Consider the following 18,811-nt stretch of genomic DNA (forward strand, 5'->3'; position numbering starts at 1 on the left):
TAATCACCTAGCAATACAACATCAACAACAACTCAAGAACAGACACATGCTCGCACTCTACGCCATCGAATAGTCTATTCACAACTGCATACATTCACAACATCATGCATAATATATACATTCACCGCATCATATACATCATTATACATCAGCAATATTTCATCACATAAGCATGTCAGATTATGCCAAACAACAACCACAATATTAGTACATTTCAATATTGCACATACTGCTCAAAACAGCGGGAATTTATCCCTATTACACCATAGGCAACATAGGCCAACCCTCAATTAGGTACACAACAATTAAAACAACAATTTTTCACTTCTGCAACAGTGTTAACCGGTTAACGCCCTGGGTTAACCGGTTAACGCAGGCAAAACTCACTTTCTGGCAAAACGCAACAGTGTTAACCGGTTAACGCCCTGGGTTAACCGGTTAACGCAGGCAAAACTCAATATTTTCACATTTCAATACAGTGTTAACCGGTTAACACCCTGGGTTAACCGGTTAACGCAGACCAAACAACAATTCCTGCGCTAACACACGGCAGAATGCAGAATTCCGCCGTTGGAGGACTTCCGGACCTCCGATTCCGATTCCGTAAAAAGCTATACGATCGGAAAATCATTACTCACACAAATACCGATTTAATTTCAACTTTCAGCACAGTTCATCCAACAACATTTCAACATTTACAAATCCCAATTAGGGTCAAATTAACGGCTTATCACTACCCATGACATATTATCCCAAAATACCCATTAATCGACGATAAACCCCCCTTACCTTAACGATCCGGCAGAATCTTTGAGCTTCAAGCTTTCGTTCTCCAACCTTTGCTCTTCAGCTCCTCTTCTCTGCCCTTTTTCCCTTTTCTCTCACGATGCTTCTCTGTTCTGTTTTCACGTGAAATGCTTTTCCAAATGAGAACTTTTCCTTATTCCAACATATATATACTTTCCAATAATAATAATCCAAAAATAATAATAATAAAATTTCCAATTATTTAATTAAATTAATAATTAAATTATTAACTCAATTCAAATAATTATTTTATTATTATCGGGGTGTTACATACGTTATGATATGATCCAAGTTGTAGCCCAAACCCGAGTTAGTTAGGGTTATGGTTTGTTATGTTAGTTACTTCATTTACAAGTAACATAGTTGTATATATATACATAATTGTAATTCAGTTTTAATAATAACACATTCAATAACAAGTGTCTCACACACTAACATTGCATAACAAAATATATATAAAAACTAATGATATTGTACATGTTAATCTCATTCCAACATATGACGGTAATTCAAATAAACTTCAGCATATGGCTGATCAATCTCAAAGCAACGTTAAAGCCAACAATAGAGCCGTCTCAAGTTCTTAAAGACCTTGTGTAGATTAATCGTAGTATAATCATGTCGAAATAAATAAAAATTCTATTTAACTATAATTTAACCTTGACAAATATTTTATAAAGTCTTATTTAATCAAAATTTAAATGTGGAAATTTCCAGGTCTTTTGCGCCTTTAAAAATGACCTTGCCTTCGGAAGGAGCCAAATATTGCATCTTTAAATGCCTCTCAGATGCCAATTGCTAGTGACAAAATTGTAGTTGATACTGTCAATGATTATGGAGCAGAGTTACCAAATGATAGTTATAAGTATCACAACAAAGAGATTAATCTTGTAGAAAAAAATGAATTCATGAACTCCTATTATTTTTAAACAAATTAGTAACAAACTATACACGAGATACGTTTTTGGGTGGGATATGATTTTGAACGCGCATTTGTTGGTTGACTGTCATAAAAATAGGAAATTGAAAAAAGAAAAAAAAATTAATGATGATAATAAATTTAAATTGAAATAGTAATACACGTAGAATACGGAATCTAATCAACAATGTTATGAATAATATGATTAAAAAAAAACTATTGAAACTTTTATTAGATAAATCAATTTTTTTTTTGTGTTTTTACAAATAAAACAATTATTTTATAAGAGAGAATACAATTTTAAAATATCAACTCAATCTTTTTTAATAGACTCCCTAAATTGTTTTCACATATTTGTAAAAAAGATTGATAAATTTCCATTATCCCATATTTTTGAATTTGTAGTAAAGTTGTTCCCGTTTATAACAATATTATTTTTTCTCGTTTATAAAAATACAACAATATATTTTTTTCCAGTATATAAATATAATTTTTATTTTGACATCTTTTATAAAAAAAATTGAATCAATAACAAAGTTGTTATCGTAATAGTAACTTAAGAAGATACTTACTACCATATTTTTGTCCCAATCCTTTATTCTTGAACTTGTTAGCAAAAGATACTTCTTGTCGAATTTTTGTCCCAATCCTTTATTCTTGAACTTTTCAACATATAATTATATTTCGTAATAGAGCTCAAGAAGATTGTTCATCTTCTTCATTGCTTGTCCTTGCATTAGCCTGCAAATCCAAAATCAAAGACAATACACATAAATAATCCACACGTTTAAATGTACTTTATCAAAATTTAATTGTATATCAATAAGCAAATGTGACCCACTAAATAATAGACTTTCAAAAGTAGTTGTCAATAATCTGACTCACTGTACCCGAAACATTTAGCCGCTCTAACAATTGGCTCATCAGTTTTCTATCTTCATCCCCACACATTACATATCCTAATGTTCCTAGTAAGAGTATGCAACATAAATTCTAATATCAACATAACAATACTTTACATTTATGCGGAAGACGGCCAAATATGAACATGTGATCGAACATAAAACATAATATCTAAGGGATATAATCATTTAATGACAAGAGGTATCATACCACTCTAACTTCCAACAATCGGATGATCAGGTTCGCCAAATGAGATAATGCGATTCATAGATACTATCACAAGAAGATCAACACCAACCTTTAGTAAATTTTTTCTGTTATAAAACATTATGTCCTAATAAACCATTGGCATAAACTCAAACATTATTTGAAAACCTTTTGAATAACCTAATTGATTCTGAAATAATAGCCAACAAATTCAATGGGCTTAATTCCTATATAATGTAATGACATATAAAATATTTTAAATGAAACCAAAATGAAATCAATCATGCCATAATCAATTAGACTGAAAAGCTCAAAAACAGAAGACGAAGCATTAAAATATATAAGTAATGTCAAAAATCTAATCAAACACAAAACAAACTTAGTTGAAAAAAGAGAAGATGAACACAAACACATTTCCCGGAGATTAGCTGATTCTGTAACATATCACCATTCAGAATACTTCTTTAAAATTAATCTCACATTTTTTCAAAGATTCACTTACGAAGCTTGAAAATGTAGATGCATAATTTATCTGCAATATAAATAAAAATTTAGTCTATAAAAAGTTCACATCTTTAACACCTTGAACGATTCTTCATCCAAACCCATAAAATAAAAAAACATAAACGAAACCTTAAACATCAAAAAGCAAGACTCAAAATGAAAGATTCAACAAAATATTACATCACTAAATTTTTGGCTTTTACCTTGCGACCAAGAGTTAAACACAAAAGTAAAAGGAAGATCTCTGTAAATCCAATTACTTTCATAACCAAATATATATCTTGAAATATTTTGATTAATAGATCTCTATAAATTCTACCAGAATCCTATAGTCTTTGTTAAAGAAAAGTAAGAGAGAAGCAAGAAGAAGAGAAAGAGAGAGATAGCAAAATAGAGAACGAAGAACAAGAAGAGAGAGGCAACATTCGAGAGAAGAAAGAATAAGACGAAAAGAGAGGCATCAGAAGAGAGAAACTAGAAGAAGAGGAAGAGAGAGAAAGTGAACTTGTGTTTTTGGAGAAAATGAGAAGAAGAAGTTGGAATTGAACAATCTGACATCATTAGAATTTTCTACAATATTTATTTTTCTTATATTATAAATATCAATACATAGATAAAAACGAAGAAGCTTGTGATCCGATGGTAAAGAAGATTCATTAGCTATTTTGGATCATAAGGTTCACGACTCCTTGGTTCTAAAATGTTATTTTACAATTTCCACCATTAATTTATTTTATATATATATATATATATATATATATATATATATATATATATATATATATAATTATATTAAAAAATTATATATAATCATTTAACTAATTTATTCTTTTAAAAAATATATTATTTTGAAATTTATGAAGATTTAATATTTTTTAATAAATATAATAATCAATAATTATACCATATATTATCTACCGCATTATCCGTTGGTGTATCATGAAAAATAAGATTTGGTGGTAGATTAAATTTTCGGAAAAAATTGAAATAAAAACATTAAAAAATCAGATTTTAAAATAGAGGAATCATGTTGAAAAAATAAAATAAAATTAGAAAGATTAAAAATTAAGCCTAACTTAAATTAACCTTTTTGTTAAAAAAAAATGACATGAAGAAAGTATCTGTGTATTAAAATAAAAATAAACAACGACAGCAATCATGGGAAGGAGAAGAGAATAGACCGAGAGGTGGAAAAAGGAAAAAGAAGAAGACGATAAACTCTCATCAATTCAAGGTACGTTGTACCCACTCTCTCTCCATGTTCCAATTTCGTATATATATATCTGTCGATTTTCACTTTTAGTTTTGAAACCCTAAAAATTCAACTATTAATTTGTCATTAGAGTTATGCAGATTAATTGTGTGTAAAGCCATGGAAGAGATGCTGAGTTCATCAACAACAACAATCAACTCTTCCAATATAGGGTTTCAGGTTCTTTCTTTTATTCCCTTCTTCATTATGTAACTCTAATTTTTATCATTCTTTTTCTCCCTGTTGTTGTAATTTGGGATGTTGTTACTGTTCTCTGCAGCTATTGAAGAAGCAGGGTTGGAAAGAAGGCACTGGCCTTGGGATCTCTGAGCAGGTTTCTCTCTTTTTCATTCTTCTATGAAACATGGAATTACTAAAAATTCTGAAAGATAATGGCTCCTTCACTAGGAAGTAGGATGTTGACACCGCTAATAATTTAAGAAAATTACATAATTGAATGTAATCACATGTGTCGGTTTCAACCACTGATATGTGTCTGACACCGGAATTGCCGGGGGGTTTCATAGGTCCTTGAATGGGAGAAGTTACCTTTGGGTCTTTAAGTTTGTATTTTGTTAGTCAAATTAGTTCTTAGGCCTGTGAATCTCTGGACTGATTTAACTGCACATTCGAGAACTAATTTGACAAGTGATTTTAATATTTAGGAACCTTGGGTTAAATTTTACTATTAGAGGTATTTTAATTGATGGAATGTATGCCTAAGAAGAACTAATGGGAACCGTTATGCTTGTTTTCTCATCCCTATTCCGAAAGTAATTGTTAAAACTCATGTTTCAGTATTACTCTGTATCCCTAATTTAGTCTATCTTGATCATGAGAAACGGATTTAGGTACTTTATTTTAATGATTCTGATGATAAATAAATTTATTTCGGTAACAGGGTAGATTAGAACCTGTTGAAACTCATGTGAAGAATAATAAGCGCGGTTTGGGAGCAGATAAAGTGAAGAAAAAGATAGTGAAACCTGATCATGGTGCTGATTCCTCTAAAGGAGACAATAAGCAGGTAATTTTTTTTTGTTCTTAAGGTTTGCTCTGTTCACAAGGGCTTTGGTGGTCGTTATAAACAGTAGAAGATAACTATGCAAAATGGTGCTGATTTTGTCATTTGGAATTGGAAATTTACAATGGCTGCCAAATGTTTTCTTATTTTAGGTAGTACAGTTTCCCGGGTTATCTTATTGAGATAGATTGTTTTTCAAGTTCATTGTTTCATTTCATCAAATTTCGTGGGGGTGGGGGTTTGATCTAGTATTTTGTAATTAGGAAATGTATAAGAAATTAACGATGGTGAAATACTTGATTATTTGATATCTAATCTCTAAGGACCAAGTTGGCATATATAATTTAGTAATTAGGAATCACTTTTAGTCGAATGAATGGTAATGAGGGAAAATACTTTGATATATCACTAAGAACAAAGTTACCTTAAAGAATTTAGTAATTAGGAATAGTTTGTAGGCGAACGAATCAGAGAGAAATTCTGAGTTCGCTATCCTGAGAGAGCGGCACGGCGCAGAGGCCGACCACTATGAGAAAGCACACCGTGTCTCAGTTTGAGATGCGGGTATGACAGGCGAGTTTGCGGGTTGCGGGAGCGATGTGCTTCCCGGTCTGGAGCAGGTTAAAACCTGCTATCCATTTTGACGCCGGAATTCCCTATTAACGTTGGAGGCCCTTTTGTGTCATCTCGCACAGTGTACCGTAGCCCTAACCTCAGAACCCTCACCATCTCACTCTTCTCTCGTTCACACTCTACGTTCTAATCGTTCTCTCTTCGCTGGTTCGCCTCCACCATTGCCGTGTTTGAATCCTCCCCTCGCAGCGCTGCCGCCTGCAAAGCCCCATCCGTTTAGGTTGGTTATTCATTTCTCCGCTCCTCTTCTTTTCTTCTTTTCTCACCATCATATGTTCATTTTCTTTTCTTCTTTTCTCACCATCATCTGTTCTTCTTCTTTTCTCACCATCATCTATTCATCTGTTCTTATTCTTTTCTCACCATTTTCTTTTGTGTTTAGACTCAAGGACTCTGTTTTTCTTAAGTAATAATAAGTTCTTTTTTTCATCAGTTCTTCTGTTCTCATACCTGGGATTGATAACTCCGGAAATACTTTAATATCTCTAAGAACAAAGGTAACATGTAGAATTATAAAGATTATAGGGAAATTAACTCGCAGATACTATAAATCTAGGAGGAATTGAATATACATTGTTTTAAATAAATAAATTGGAAAAGGCGCAACATAGAGTACTTAGAGAGGTTTTATGAAAGGCTCTAAAGAGTCAAAATTGTTTAAATTTGAGCAAGTGAAAGTATATATGGCGGGTCAAGTCAACTAGTGTAACAACACAAGGGGGAAATAAAAAGACTTTTTGATAACTATAGGTGTTTATAAAAGGTCACTCTTAGCCCATCCATATTTATCTTAGTTCTAGATATGCTTACATGTCCAAGGAACGATTCCAAGGCTCATGTCTTTTGTGAAAGATATTCTCTTCAGGGGTGTACGCGGGTTGGGTTGGATCGGGTTTGGCCTAACTCGTTACCCAACCCGTTACCCAACCCACAATCTCATTGTCAAAACCGACCCGAACCAACCCGTTCATTAATGGGTTGGGTTGGGTTGGGTTCGCGAGTTGTGTTTCAAATGAAAAATATATTTTTTATGATTCTTTTTGTCGATTTTATAAAAAGAATCAATGAAATACAATCTTATTTATTTATAGCACTCAAATTCAATGAAATACATCATATAATATCTAATAAGCTTCATTAACACGACATAACACTTTATATTAGTATAAAACTCAACAAAATGCGTTATTTCCACAAAATATATAAGTTAGAAATGATACAAAAGAAAATAAGAAATAACAATTAATCTAAGTCATTGGTCTAGTAGTATTATTGGTGGAGAATAATTTTTTTTGGAAACATTCTGGTTATTAGTGAGATATTAATTTTATAGTTTTATTTAAAATAATAATAAAAATAATAAGAAATTACTAAAGTCACATCAATGGGTTGGGTTAACGGGTCCGCGGGTTGCAAAACTCAAACCCGATACCCGAACCAAAACTATACGGGTTGTTATGGGTTGAGTTGGGTATACCCGTAAATGAATGGGTTCGGATAATTTATGGGTTGGATTGGGTTGGGTCAGCGGGTTCGTGGGTCGATCGGCACTCATGAACACCCCTAATTCTCTTAGTTAGATAGCAAATAGAGAGTGATCAATGAAAATGGGTTTCTCTTAGTAAAAACTGGATCACATGTCAGGATAGCGGGACAACAATTGATATTCTCTTAGTTAGATTTAAAATCATTTCAAGAAAAATCAGATAGCGTGGACGATGCGGGAACTTGGGTTGAGTCTAATTCAACCCTATAAAACTGACTTGTAAGATGATGGTTGCCCCCACTTATAGACACAACACATGTCGTATCTCTAAACACGATGTGGGACTAACTCCATCCCTTCAAGTCAACACAATGAAAGTGTTGGGGGCTGCAATTAAGGCAAGCCAAAGTGCCGCAATTAAGACGATTAGTTGAACAACTCTAAGTAATTAGTAACAGTTGTTATTCTGACTGTATATATTTTGAGAATTTGTACGTTGCTAGGTTTTACTGAAGGATCATATTTCTTAAGTTTTTACCTCTTCTCTTCAAACTTCAAAGAAATGGTAAAATCTACAAAAATAGAAATTATGGGAGATGAAGCAACAAGTAGAAGAAAATAAGAAGTGATTATAGAGTAGCAAATTTTGTGTACTACATTGTGTTAGAAGGAAAAAAAATCTGCATATGATGTGTGGTAAGAACATTTGTCGTCAATTGATTTCAGGAACATTTGTCTAAAAAGAAAACCAAAGCACTTTCTAAACGGGTGAGAAAGATGCAGGAGTTAGAAAAGAAGATGCAGGAGAAGGAATTTGAGCGCGCTTTCTTTAGAGAGTTCTGGCCTGACAATGTATGAGAATTGGTGATGGGTTCACTAGTGATTTCAGAGTCTGTGCAATAGAGAAATATGCATCACTGGTGATTTCAGAGTCTGTGCAATAGAGAAATATGCACCACTGGTGATTTCAGAGTCTGTGCAAGTTAGATCTTAAAGGTGTTTTTTGCAAATTGAAGGAATTTCTGGCAGCTTTTTTCATTTGTAAATAATCAACTCTTTTCTCTTTTCAATTCTTTTGTACAATAGAGAAATAGCAAATGCTGAGGGAATGTTATCAGAGGACATGTCCCTTCTGGTTAAAAAAAATGATGTTACACATGTATTTTTATTAGAAAAGAAATATTTAACTTAGCTTCCCTAAACAATTTGTTCATCCTTTTCAAGACTGCAACCACTAACTTCAAATAAACCTCCACCCGAGTGACAATAATGCTAGAACTGGTTTTTCCTTGAATTTTGAAACCCGGAATCACTATTTTTAACCGTCTTGTGATGAAAAAAAGACCAAGACAATGGGTAAGGTTGATACCGAGATTGAAATTCAAATTGTATTTTTCTTTTTTTACAAAAATAAAGGTGATGTGATTTAAAAAAAAATGAATGCGTCTGGATTTTAACCTCTACAATAATAATATTGTCAATATTGGTAGTTTACGAGAGTTAGCATTTTTTTTAAAATTAAGTGGTGTAATTTGGTAGTTAAAAATAAATAGCGAGTCGGATTTCATTTTCTATACTCAAATAATTGAGGAAGCAAAGTATGATGGAATGGATTCCACAATATTACTTCTTTCTATTCATTTTTAAAAGACTCAAACAATAAATCACATTCCATGTCACTCCATATTATCCCAGCAATTAAAAAACAATAATTAGCAGCATTAGATTCTTTAGTCTAAATTGTTTGAGATGCACTAGATGGTTTTTGTGCTTGTAAGTTGAGAGGGTAAGAGGCTGGAAATAGAAATGACAAAAGAAATGCATAAGTACCAAAGTAGTCATGTGCTATCCGTCTTGTTGGAAATAATTGGTATCAATGTCAATATTGCTATATGGATATTTCCCAGACATTGATAAACAACTTGTATTGTGTCAGTGGCAGATTTTAACTACATATATATATCCACATAACTAGGTTGGTTGGTTACAAAATTCACTGACAGTCTGATTTGATCTATCTCTTTTAGTAAATTTTAGTAAAGAAAAGGTAGACTAATACTCCATTTGTCTCCTAAACTGTCTCATAAGAAGTGTCGTATTTAAATTTTTTCTTTCTTTTAAATTTTTTTTTTTATAATATCAATGTAATATTTATTATTTTTTTCCTACTAGTATATACATTAATTAACTTTTACTCTGCTCAAAAACTTTATTAAGAACGATTAATAAGGATAATCTAATAAATGATACTAAATTTATAATTAAAATCAAGATATCTAATCATTTTCTTAAGAACAGTATATAGTTCAAATATGATATTTTTTGAGACCGAGAAAATACTCTTTTCCGAAATCTAATTATTTAAATATGTGAGACTTATTCTCCCAAGTTAAAACTTGTAAGGCAAAATAAAACCATTAATATTTAATATTTATCATATAAAAAACGTTGTGTGTTTCCATAAGTGAATCACGTCCAACATATTAGACATTAAAATAACTTTGTATGTCAGGAAAATGACAATGAAAAGAGGTTTATTCTGTCTAGATCCTTTTAATCCAGCATATTTCTGTACTATGACAACTATTTAACAATGGTTTGTAACACCATGATCCCAATCAAGACTTTAAATTTTCAATTTACCTTGGGTTTAATATTGAATAGGGGAAACACAAGAGAGGCGAGAGAATATACAACTTGATGCCAAATACAAAATGAATGAATTGACAAAAAGAACAAATAGATCAGAATATCCGCTTAATAAATGACAGTTACCCCAGAAATATTGTCAACCTTTGCCAGTATCAAGTAACCCAATATCACTTTCTTTTCTTGCTCTCATCATGCTTAACGAGTTCAACGGGAGCAGCAGGTATTCTGATCCACCATTCTCTAATCCGCCTTGTCCATCTTTTGCTACTTTCTTTCCTATATGGCATCTCCCTTGTGTAACACTCGATGAATATCACCAAAAATATGTATTTTGGAGGAATAAAAGCAAACACTGCAGCTAGGAAAACTAGAAATAGAGCAACCTTCTCTGTAGCCTGCAGGACACATGAAAAACTTCAGAAAAGATTCTAGAGAAGACTTGCGTTCCAACAATCTGACTGAATCAACTTGGTTTATAAATCATACAATTCACAATATGTTTCAATTAGCAAATACTCTATAGAATAGCAAATTAGCAATGCTACAAAGGATGACACTGAATAGTGCATGTTTGGATTCACTTTTCCTAGATAATAGTGATTTTAGAAATATGAAATTGATTTGACATGTTTGAGTATTCTTAATCTAAGTAAAACTGTTTTAGATAGAGCTTTTGCCTCTAAACATGATTTGGTTGTAGACCATTTCTTGTGCTGTTGAGTCTGTTTAGTTTTCAGCATTTACTTGCATTGTTCAATGGTTAAAGGCATAGTGAGACTAAGAACTTAAGTCAAACTTAAGACTAACTTAGATGCAAATGATCTTTGAAATTATTTCATGATAAAGAGTTATGATGTCAATTGATCCACGTTGTTGAAAAAAAATCAACACATAACAAATGTTTTTGATTTATGGTTCATTGCAGGTTGAACACATTTAAAGTGGATTAACAAAACATAGCACAAATTTCATCATTACACCCCACAAGTTATTGCATACATATATTAAAAGAAGATATTTTGGCATAACTACATTCCAACATTTAAATTTTTCTTCGAAGTAGACTAGGACTAGAATACTCACCCGCGGTAATATAGCAAGTAGAAGAGCTCTTACTTTAAGTAGAACAATATTTCCAGCTTGAATCAGTGATTCAAACTGCGTAATGGCTTCTTGCAATGTCAGCAGCTGTTCTACTGCATTTCGATTTGGGGGAGGTGTTACTGTGAAGGCTTCTAATGCTCCTCCCTTTCTAAAATGTCTACGCCAGAGCATAATAATTGCAATGAACAGAAAAATGGACGGCAATAAGTACTGGATCCACCCCCTGTACATCAATGTTAACTAAATGCTTTATTCATCCAACGGACGGAAGTCAACTTTAACACAAATATCATTTATTAACAGTTGCTACTGTCTGATCCAGAATGGTGTCAAAAACCTGGTGGTTTTTGCTGGAGATGGGTTACCAACAAGGAACCACATGAATAAAGACAGGATCAAGGAGATTCGATGTGCTTGAGCCTTCACGAGGATGCCAAGCATCGGAGAGAAGGGGGTGCAATATGTGTCTATGAATATAAAAACTATTCTCTGGTCCTTAATTGATATCATTCCACATTTTTTTATTTCCTTTTATTTTTGTTTTTGGAAGTCTGTTTGACTATTTTATCAACGGCATTTTCAATTAACTCTCAAAAATCTGTAAATGATGAATTTCAATACCAAATAGTGATAAACTTGAGCTTTTCCCATATACATGTGGGGAAAATGCTAAGAGATTAATAACTATATTGTTGGGAATTAGACGCCAGCTTTAGGATTGGGACCAACTGGTCACATGAATCTACAACATTGATGGGACAAAAGCAGAGGAAAAAACATACACAGAAGCCTTTTAAATTGTTCAAAACTAAAGAAAGAAAAACATGTGTAAGTCAGAATGCAGTAGAGTTGACAATCGAATATATTAACTGCTGAGTACAGGAAATAACATATCTGTAATCAACATTGGAAATTAATTGATCAGCATAAAGTTTCATCGAATGAGGGTGTCAATTGATACATATGTGGAAAGCAGCCAATTGCAAACAATAAATATAAACAGATATAGACTGATTTGAAAACAAAACAATTACCTTATAATCACATAACAGCTGAGTATCAAAAAGCCTGTTGATCTATAGAAGTCTTTCCACGAGGCCAAAAGTTTTAGTCGGTTGCAAGATTCGATGACTGGAAATAGTAGTTCCTACAAGGACTTAAAAGAATTAACCACACTATTTATAATGGAAGCATTGACTTCATTTTTCCCCCTTGTCTTCTTAGGAACTGGGAAGCCTTATAGTTTTAGTTTGAAAGGCTAAGCCACTCAGTGGACATCCTATCCCAAAGAACATACTGTTCAAACTAAAAATCGAAATACATTTCAAATAGAAGAAATATATTGATATTGAGGCAAGATGAACAAAGTAGAGAGTGAACATGGAGGAAAAATATTTACTTTGTGTACTCATTTAGAACCTAGCCCATTAGGACTCGTTGGTGCTGAAGGAGCTTTGCAGTACTAGTTTGTTTTACAGCATATTACAACAAAATTGTGTTGTTACTTTGTTATTCTTTCATCCCTCTTTGCTTTACTATAATTTCCATGATCAAATGAAACTCAGATTTTTTTTCAGAAAATAAACATTATTGAAAGTAAATAATAACAAACCTTCATTACTGCAACATTTGTATCGATGCCCTCCACCTTCACTTGGTCTACGGTTGCCTGTGCAGCTTCTGCTTTTCCAGTGTCCTTAAGGGATTGTTTAACTGCCACTTCCAACGGATTTATCTCACCAACTCGGATATCACAAACAACAGTTCTTTCTTCATAGTTATCAACTGTCATTTTTGATTTGAATCCAAGACAAAAGAGTGCCACAACTGCTGCTGGAGACACTGTCAGTTGCTTTTTTGTTTCTACATTCGATGGAATATGTTGTTTACCAGAAATAGCAGTTAAATTCATTAGGCTATTTGACAGGGTTTTCAAGATCATATCTCCCCGAGGAAGAGCTTTAGCTAGGTTAAAAGTAAGTAATGTTTTGTAGTTGGATGAGAAAAATTTGAAAGATTCTTTTAGTGCGCGAAAGCGGAAGACGCCCAGACTAGCCCTGGCAAGTGTTTCTGATTTCTGTGTATCTTTATGGCCGAATTTCCTGACAAACATATGTGCACGTAGGATCTCCAAACTTATGTCCAACCAGTAGTCACGTCGTAAGTTTGCTTTAAATTCAGGGAATTCAAAGTAAACAGGCTCTGCTCTGTCAATACATTTCGGAAAATCATAAAATTTGAAGTGGAAACAAGGAAAATATATAGATAAGTCGCATGGAATATTTGCAATAGGTGACATACACAGAAGTTGATTTGTACATCACAGCTTTATCAAATAGACGTGCACCAAGGGGTCCAGTCAAGTCAGGCTTTATAACCTGTTTCAAGTCTGCGCTCAGATCATATCGAACAGCTTTCTCATACACACCGACTCCAAGTGACTCAAAGTAGAGAGCATAGTTGGTCAGGGTCAAACGCCCTAGAAAAGATCAGAAAATTGAGGTACCGCCAACTTAAAATATCTTTTAGGTATGCTAATGAACAAGGGTTCTAGTCACCTAGTTGCTATACTCTTGTATATACTGCAGAAAGAGAAGGCTCACACATTAAACTGCGGGTTTTACAATAGTTCCAAACATACTCTGATTTTCTGGTTTAATACAACCAACTGTAGGTTATTGTATAGGGCAATAAAAACACTTAATTGAATAAAATTCAAATTCTCAATTGAGCATCAAATCCATGAGATTACTCCGTCTATATTTTCATGCTATTAGTGAAAAGCAAAGCCGACCAATGGACATTGGTCTAGAAATTATTTAAAATAATTGAGTGTGTCCCTTTGTGACCAATTAGTGAAAAGCAAAAATTTATTCTATCAAGAACAAAGACACTCACAAGAAGATAAAGACCAATGATAATCATTTATCTGCGATAAATACTTTTCTGACTAGATTACTTGAAAGCTTTGACTTACAAAAACAGAAAAATGAAGCTGCTAGCCACCAATGAGCAGTATCTCGCTACTTAGTACTTAATAGTTATCAAAGACGATAGATTCATATCAATATATGTATACTCTAGTTTGAGCAATGAAAATACTCACCAGGCCATGCAGCAATTCCAATATGTTGAAGAACAGGTTGAGTTGGAATTGTCCCATCAACATCAAGGACTATCTCGTCTTCAGCAAGTTGAAGATTTCCAACAGAACTACTGGACAGAGCATTTTTAGAATTTTTGACAATCCTGCACACGTAACTCGCCATCAGGAAATAAGAAACACACACACATTGCAATATATAGACAATGCAAGCAACACAATTGAAGGAAAAGAACCTTACTTATCAAGGGATCTTATGTATTTATCATAAACAAGAAAATGGAGTCTACGTCCGGAAGTTTTGGTGAGCGCGTCAAAAAGGTTGTGGACAGTTATTATATCAGCAATAAGAACACAAACAGGAGCTATACGAGAGAAAGCTTCAAGACCAACTGTCTTCTTATCATCAACCTAAAAAACCATTGCAATTGCATACATCATTAGTTAACATTTGAATTGAAGAAGGTGGTATTAGGTCATTGTTTAGATAAACAATTTAATCTATATTATTGGAAACAACTTATGGAACTAAATTGTTTTCATAAACTATCCTAGAGAACTTATGGCAATAAGCTTAAACCAATTTACAGTCATATCATAAGTTGTTTTCATAACATCTACCAATCTCATAAGCTATGAAGCATGGACACCGGAAACACGACACTGACACTAACTCGCCGACATCGGTAATAATTTGAAAAAAAATGAATAAATTAAATGTAAATACAAGTGTTGTTGTCGGTTTGATAGATACACCGATACAACCATAACTTTTTTCAGAGATGTCGGTGCTAGAGAGCTCATAAGTGATTACATCGGGAAATAAACTAACAAATTTCAAACAGACCTTACAATGTTCATTTTCAATTTTCATTAATGTGATTATGATTAGAGTTTCTGGAACCTGAAGTGCCATATTTGTGGAACTTGAATAAAAAAGGGAAGCATCATCCTCATCAACCGCGGTTTCATCTTTACTAGTAGGAGTTTCCTGAAATTATGATTGAGATCACAACACATCAACATTAATTAATAATTAATTAACTGATTAATTTAGTAATTAGCAAAATATAATTAATTAATGTAATGATGTAATGATTTGAACCCCTGTGAGTTGTTCAGTGTGAACGCTAGGAGCTTCCCAAGCAAGCATCGCATCAAATGCCAAACGACGGAACGCAGCATCGCTCAAATAATCGGAGTTTCTACTCAATTTCTGAAGCGCTTTGAACGAACAAAATTCCACAAGGTTTCTCGCGTATGTTAGAAGCTCTTTCACTCCGAGAGGAAGCTCCGAATCGAACGCGTGTTGCAATTCACCCGTAGACACTCCAAGAATTCTACAAAATACAAAACGAATAAAAAATTGTCGAAACGAAGGAACGTAAGCGAGAATGGAGAAAGAGGAATAATGACTTGGAACAGCGAGAGACGACGGAGTTGGCGATGAGAGAGAGTTGAGGAATAGGTTTGGGAGAATTGACGGCGTCATCAGCGGCGGCGATGTCAGGTTTGCGGTGGAAGAGAGATTTCAAAGAGTCGCGATGGTTTCTGAGAATAGTCTCCCACATTGCTAACTTGTTTCCGTTATTATTATTGTTATTGATCATTATTTTGTTGCTGCTATTGTGATCGTCATTCTCTTCCTCCGATTCCATTTCTTCTGGAAATTGATTCAGTTCGGTTGATTTCGTTTTCATGATCTATCTGCTGCAATCCGCGCCAACTTTACTTTTTCAGATTCGTTAATTTCGATCTTCTCAATTATACTAACTACTCGGTAGTTTTCTACTTTTCATTTTTCTGACTTTTTTTCTCTATCATCTTTTTTAATGATTTTTGCGTTTGCTTAATAGTTTTTCTGCTATGAAGGGCAATCAAACTCGATATTTCAAAATTTATGTCCCTCACACGTATGGCACATTAATTATTTGCATTAGACTCAATCCGTAAACAATTAAACTATTTACGCTTGCACGTTGAAGATATTAACTTTAATAAATTCATGCTAAAAAATATTGTTTTTTACACTTTAATTTATATATGAATAAGTTTGGTATTAAGCTTAAAATAATGGACTTTTTTTTTAAATTTCGAATTATCTGAATTTTCATAGGAGAGGATGGTTTCTAGATCCTAAGTTATGAATTTCTCTATTTTTATTAATGATTTGATTTAAGTGTGGAATTTGATGTGTTTTTATGTGAATCTTATGTTTAAATGTCAATATCATATTTTGATTTGATGAGCTTGTGTGAATTGATATGTTTGCTCATGATCATGTGTATAATTGTTGAATTCGTGTTTACCTTGATGAATATGTGTTATTGTGGATTGATTTTGTGTTCAATTGATATCATATTGTTGTATGATGATAATACTCAAATGCGTGTGTGCTAAATTGCTATGAAAAATCTAGATTTTGGTTGTCTGATTCAAATCATGGGACCGTGATTCGAATCAAAGGGTAAATTCTGCATTTTTTGTTCCTGATTAGAGGACCAACAACTCTGATTCAAATTATGAGGTCTATGATTCGAATCACAAAGTAACTTTTTAGCAGAAATTCAGTTTTGTTTGCCATGATTCGAATCATGTGTTTTGTGACTCGAATCATGAAGGCAAATCATGTATAGAATCTTGTTTTAGTCATATCTTGAATTTAGAAATTCAGGTTGAGGTGTAGTCAGATATGTTAGAAATCTAATGCGACGACCTATCTTGTGGTAAATGTCTGATGATGTTTATATGTATGGATAATTTTGTGAATGATGAAGGATTGTGAGAATGATATAAGGACATGAGTTCGACGTTTGATAAAATTCTTGTGAAGCCCTAATGTGACAAATATGTTGAAGGTTCGATAAGAACAAATATGGAGCCCTATCGTGGCAATCAGATTAAATGTGTGATAAACCTTGTGAAAACTAGGGGGTGAAAAAATGGATTCAGCCTGTTGGACATGCCTGTTTTGCCTGCACCTTAGTGTGGAGCGGGCCAAGGATTTAGGCTGACACCCTCTAATGTGTCTATCCCCCCGCTCATTTTTTGCGGGATTTTGCAGGCATGGACATTAACATAAATTTTGTATTTATAGACTTAAAATGTGCAGTGTCCGCGGGTCCTCCACGCCCCTCCCTCACTTTTAGTGTGGACATACCAAGATTTTAGGCTCATGTCCTTAACTATGCACGTCCCATTTTTTACGGACTTTTGCGGGGTAGGCCTAAACTGAGTTGACATGCCCTTTTCCACCCCTAGTGGAAACCCTAATGTGGTAATCGAGGTTAATATGTTTCGAATATGGCCGGAGGTTTGGTTGGAAATTGTGTTTATCTGGTCATAATGCATCATATTATATAAGAGTATGTATCATCTCGAGAGTGTGTATGTGTAGCACGACGTAACTCACATGTACTCCTAGACATTGGATGTCTACAGACATCTAGGAGAGTGTCGTAGTACGGGCGTAGCTCGCATGTACCTCTAAAAGTAGAGTTTAACGGAGGATGTTGTAGTGCATACGTAGCTCACATGTCCTCATAGACATTGCAGAGTCTACAGACGTCTTAGAGAGTGTTGTAGTGTGGTACGTAGCTCATATGCCTATTAAATTATTAGAACTCAGGAAAATAAGTTATGAGTTCAGTTATGGACCACATGCATTGGAGTAGAGGACAAGTGCTTTGTATAAGCATTAATGTGTATGTTGTGTAATTCTATAGGATTATATGTAATATTGTAAGATCGTGTAAATGTTGCATGTTTGTGATTACATTTCCCTTTGCTATTATTATACCATGTATTTTGTAGAATGTATTCTCACCCATTTGTTTCTTTGTTTCTCTAATGTGACTCTATATAAAAAGTATTCCCAGGTTGAGACTAAGGAGTAGTTGTGTTGCAGTACTTTATAGGAGATGGTTTGGATGACCATTTCAATTGTTTCCTTCATGTTTATGTTTGGTGAACTCTTAAGGCATCTAATTCATTTATTTTGTAATAAGGCTATGATATTGTGACATCAGGGACGGGGTTTATATTATTCGAATCATTATGTTTGATGTTATGTTTTAATCAAGTACTCATTTATGAGAAGGTTTATGTTCTTTATGTTAATGTGATGCCCTGTTTGATTACATGAAATAATTATTCCGCAATGTATATTTATAAAAAAATAATAAAATTATAGGAATTTAGGATGTCACATCGTTAGA

At 33.4% G+C, this 18,811-nt stretch overlaps 2 protein-coding genes and 1 long non-coding RNA gene across 6 annotated transcripts; 1 reads left to right on the forward strand and 2 right to left on the reverse strand.

The window, feature by feature from the left end:
• Nucleotides 1–1,244: 1,244 nt before the first annotated feature.
• Nucleotides 1,245–4,030, reverse strand: LOC127098068 (uncharacterized). Of its 2 annotated transcripts, none has more exons than XR_007793293.1 (5): nt 3,544–4,030; nt 2,840–3,368; nt 2,617–2,694; nt 2,299–2,467; nt 1,245–1,629 (listed from the first exon to the last, which is right to left on the reverse strand). It is a non-coding gene; the product is annotated as an uncharacterized LOC127098068 (long non-coding RNA). The 2 variants fall into 2 exon arrangements; XR_007793292.1 differs by having other exon boundaries at nt 2,568–2,694.
• A 388-nt stretch (nt 4,031–4,418) lies between these two features.
• Nucleotides 4,419–8,940, forward strand: LOC127098071 (uncharacterized). 3 transcript variants are annotated; one of them, XR_007793294.1, is made up of 6 exons: nt 4,419–4,574; nt 4,694–4,772; nt 4,873–4,926; nt 5,494–5,619; nt 8,462–8,669; nt 8,713–8,940. XR_007793294.1 is itself a non-coding variant. In XM_051036569.1 (5 exons), exons 2-5 carry the CDS (start codon nt 4,713–4,715, stop codon nt 8,591–8,593), a joined length of 372 nt encoding a protein of 123 aa, XP_050892526.1. In that variant the 5' UTR covers nt 4,419–4,574; nt 4,694–4,712; the 3' UTR covers nt 8,594–8,940. The 3 variants fall into 3 exon arrangements, 2 of the variants coding, with proteins under 2 accessions (XP_050892526.1, XP_050892527.1); XM_051036569.1 differs by having other exon boundaries at nt 8,462–8,940; XM_051036570.1 differs by having other exon boundaries at nt 4,450–4,574; nt 4,684–4,772; nt 8,462–8,940.
• A 1,404-nt stretch (nt 8,941–10,344) lies between these two features.
• On the reverse strand, nt 10,345–16,485 carry LOC127098072 (uncharacterized). Its single transcript, XM_051036571.1, has 10 exons — nt 16,011–16,485; nt 15,700–15,934; nt 15,499–15,585; nt 14,836–15,005; nt 14,598–14,740; nt 13,793–13,970; nt 13,104–13,698; nt 12,526–12,638; nt 11,471–11,714; nt 10,345–10,782 (listed from the first exon to the last, which is right to left on the reverse strand). Exons 1-10 carry the CDS (start codon nt 16,292–16,294, stop codon nt 10,555–10,557), a joined length of 2,277 nt encoding a protein of 758 aa, XP_050892528.1. The 5' UTR covers nt 16,295–16,485; the 3' UTR covers nt 10,345–10,554.
• Nucleotides 16,486–18,811: the final 2,326 nt, after the last annotated feature.

Source organism: Lathyrus oleraceus, chromosome 6 (genome assembly GCF_024323335.1).
Source record: "Lathyrus oleraceus cultivar Zhongwan6 chromosome 6, CAAS_Psat_ZW6_1.0, whole genome shotgun sequence".
In the NCBI taxonomy this organism is placed as follows: Eukaryota; Viridiplantae; Streptophyta; class Magnoliopsida; order Fabales; family Fabaceae; genus Lathyrus; species Lathyrus oleraceus.

Coding starts and splice junctions, on each gene's coding strand:
- LOC127098071 (XM_051036569.1), top strand. CDS start 4,713: ATGGAAGAGATGCTGAGTTCATCAACAACAACAATCAACTCTTCCAAT. Junction 4,773..4,872: donor CTTCCAATATAGGGTTTCAG/GTTCTTTCTTTT, acceptor TGTTCTCTGCAG/CTATTGAAGAAGCAGGGTTG. Junction 4,927..5,493: donor GCCTTGGGATCTCTGAGCAG/GTTTCTCTCTTT, acceptor TTTCGGTAACAG/GGTAGATTAGAACCTGTTGA.
- LOC127098072 (XM_051036571.1), bottom strand. CDS start 16,294: ATGAAAACGAAATCAACCGAACTGAATCAATTTCCAGAAGAAATGGAA. Junction 15,935..16,010: donor GTCGTCTCTCGCTGTTCCAA/GTCATTATTCCT, acceptor TGTATTTTGTAG/AATTCTTGGAGTGTCTACGG. Junction 14,741..14,835: donor TACATAAGATCCCTTGATAA/GTAAGGTTCTTT, acceptor TTACGTGTGCAG/GATTGTCAAAAATTCTAAAA.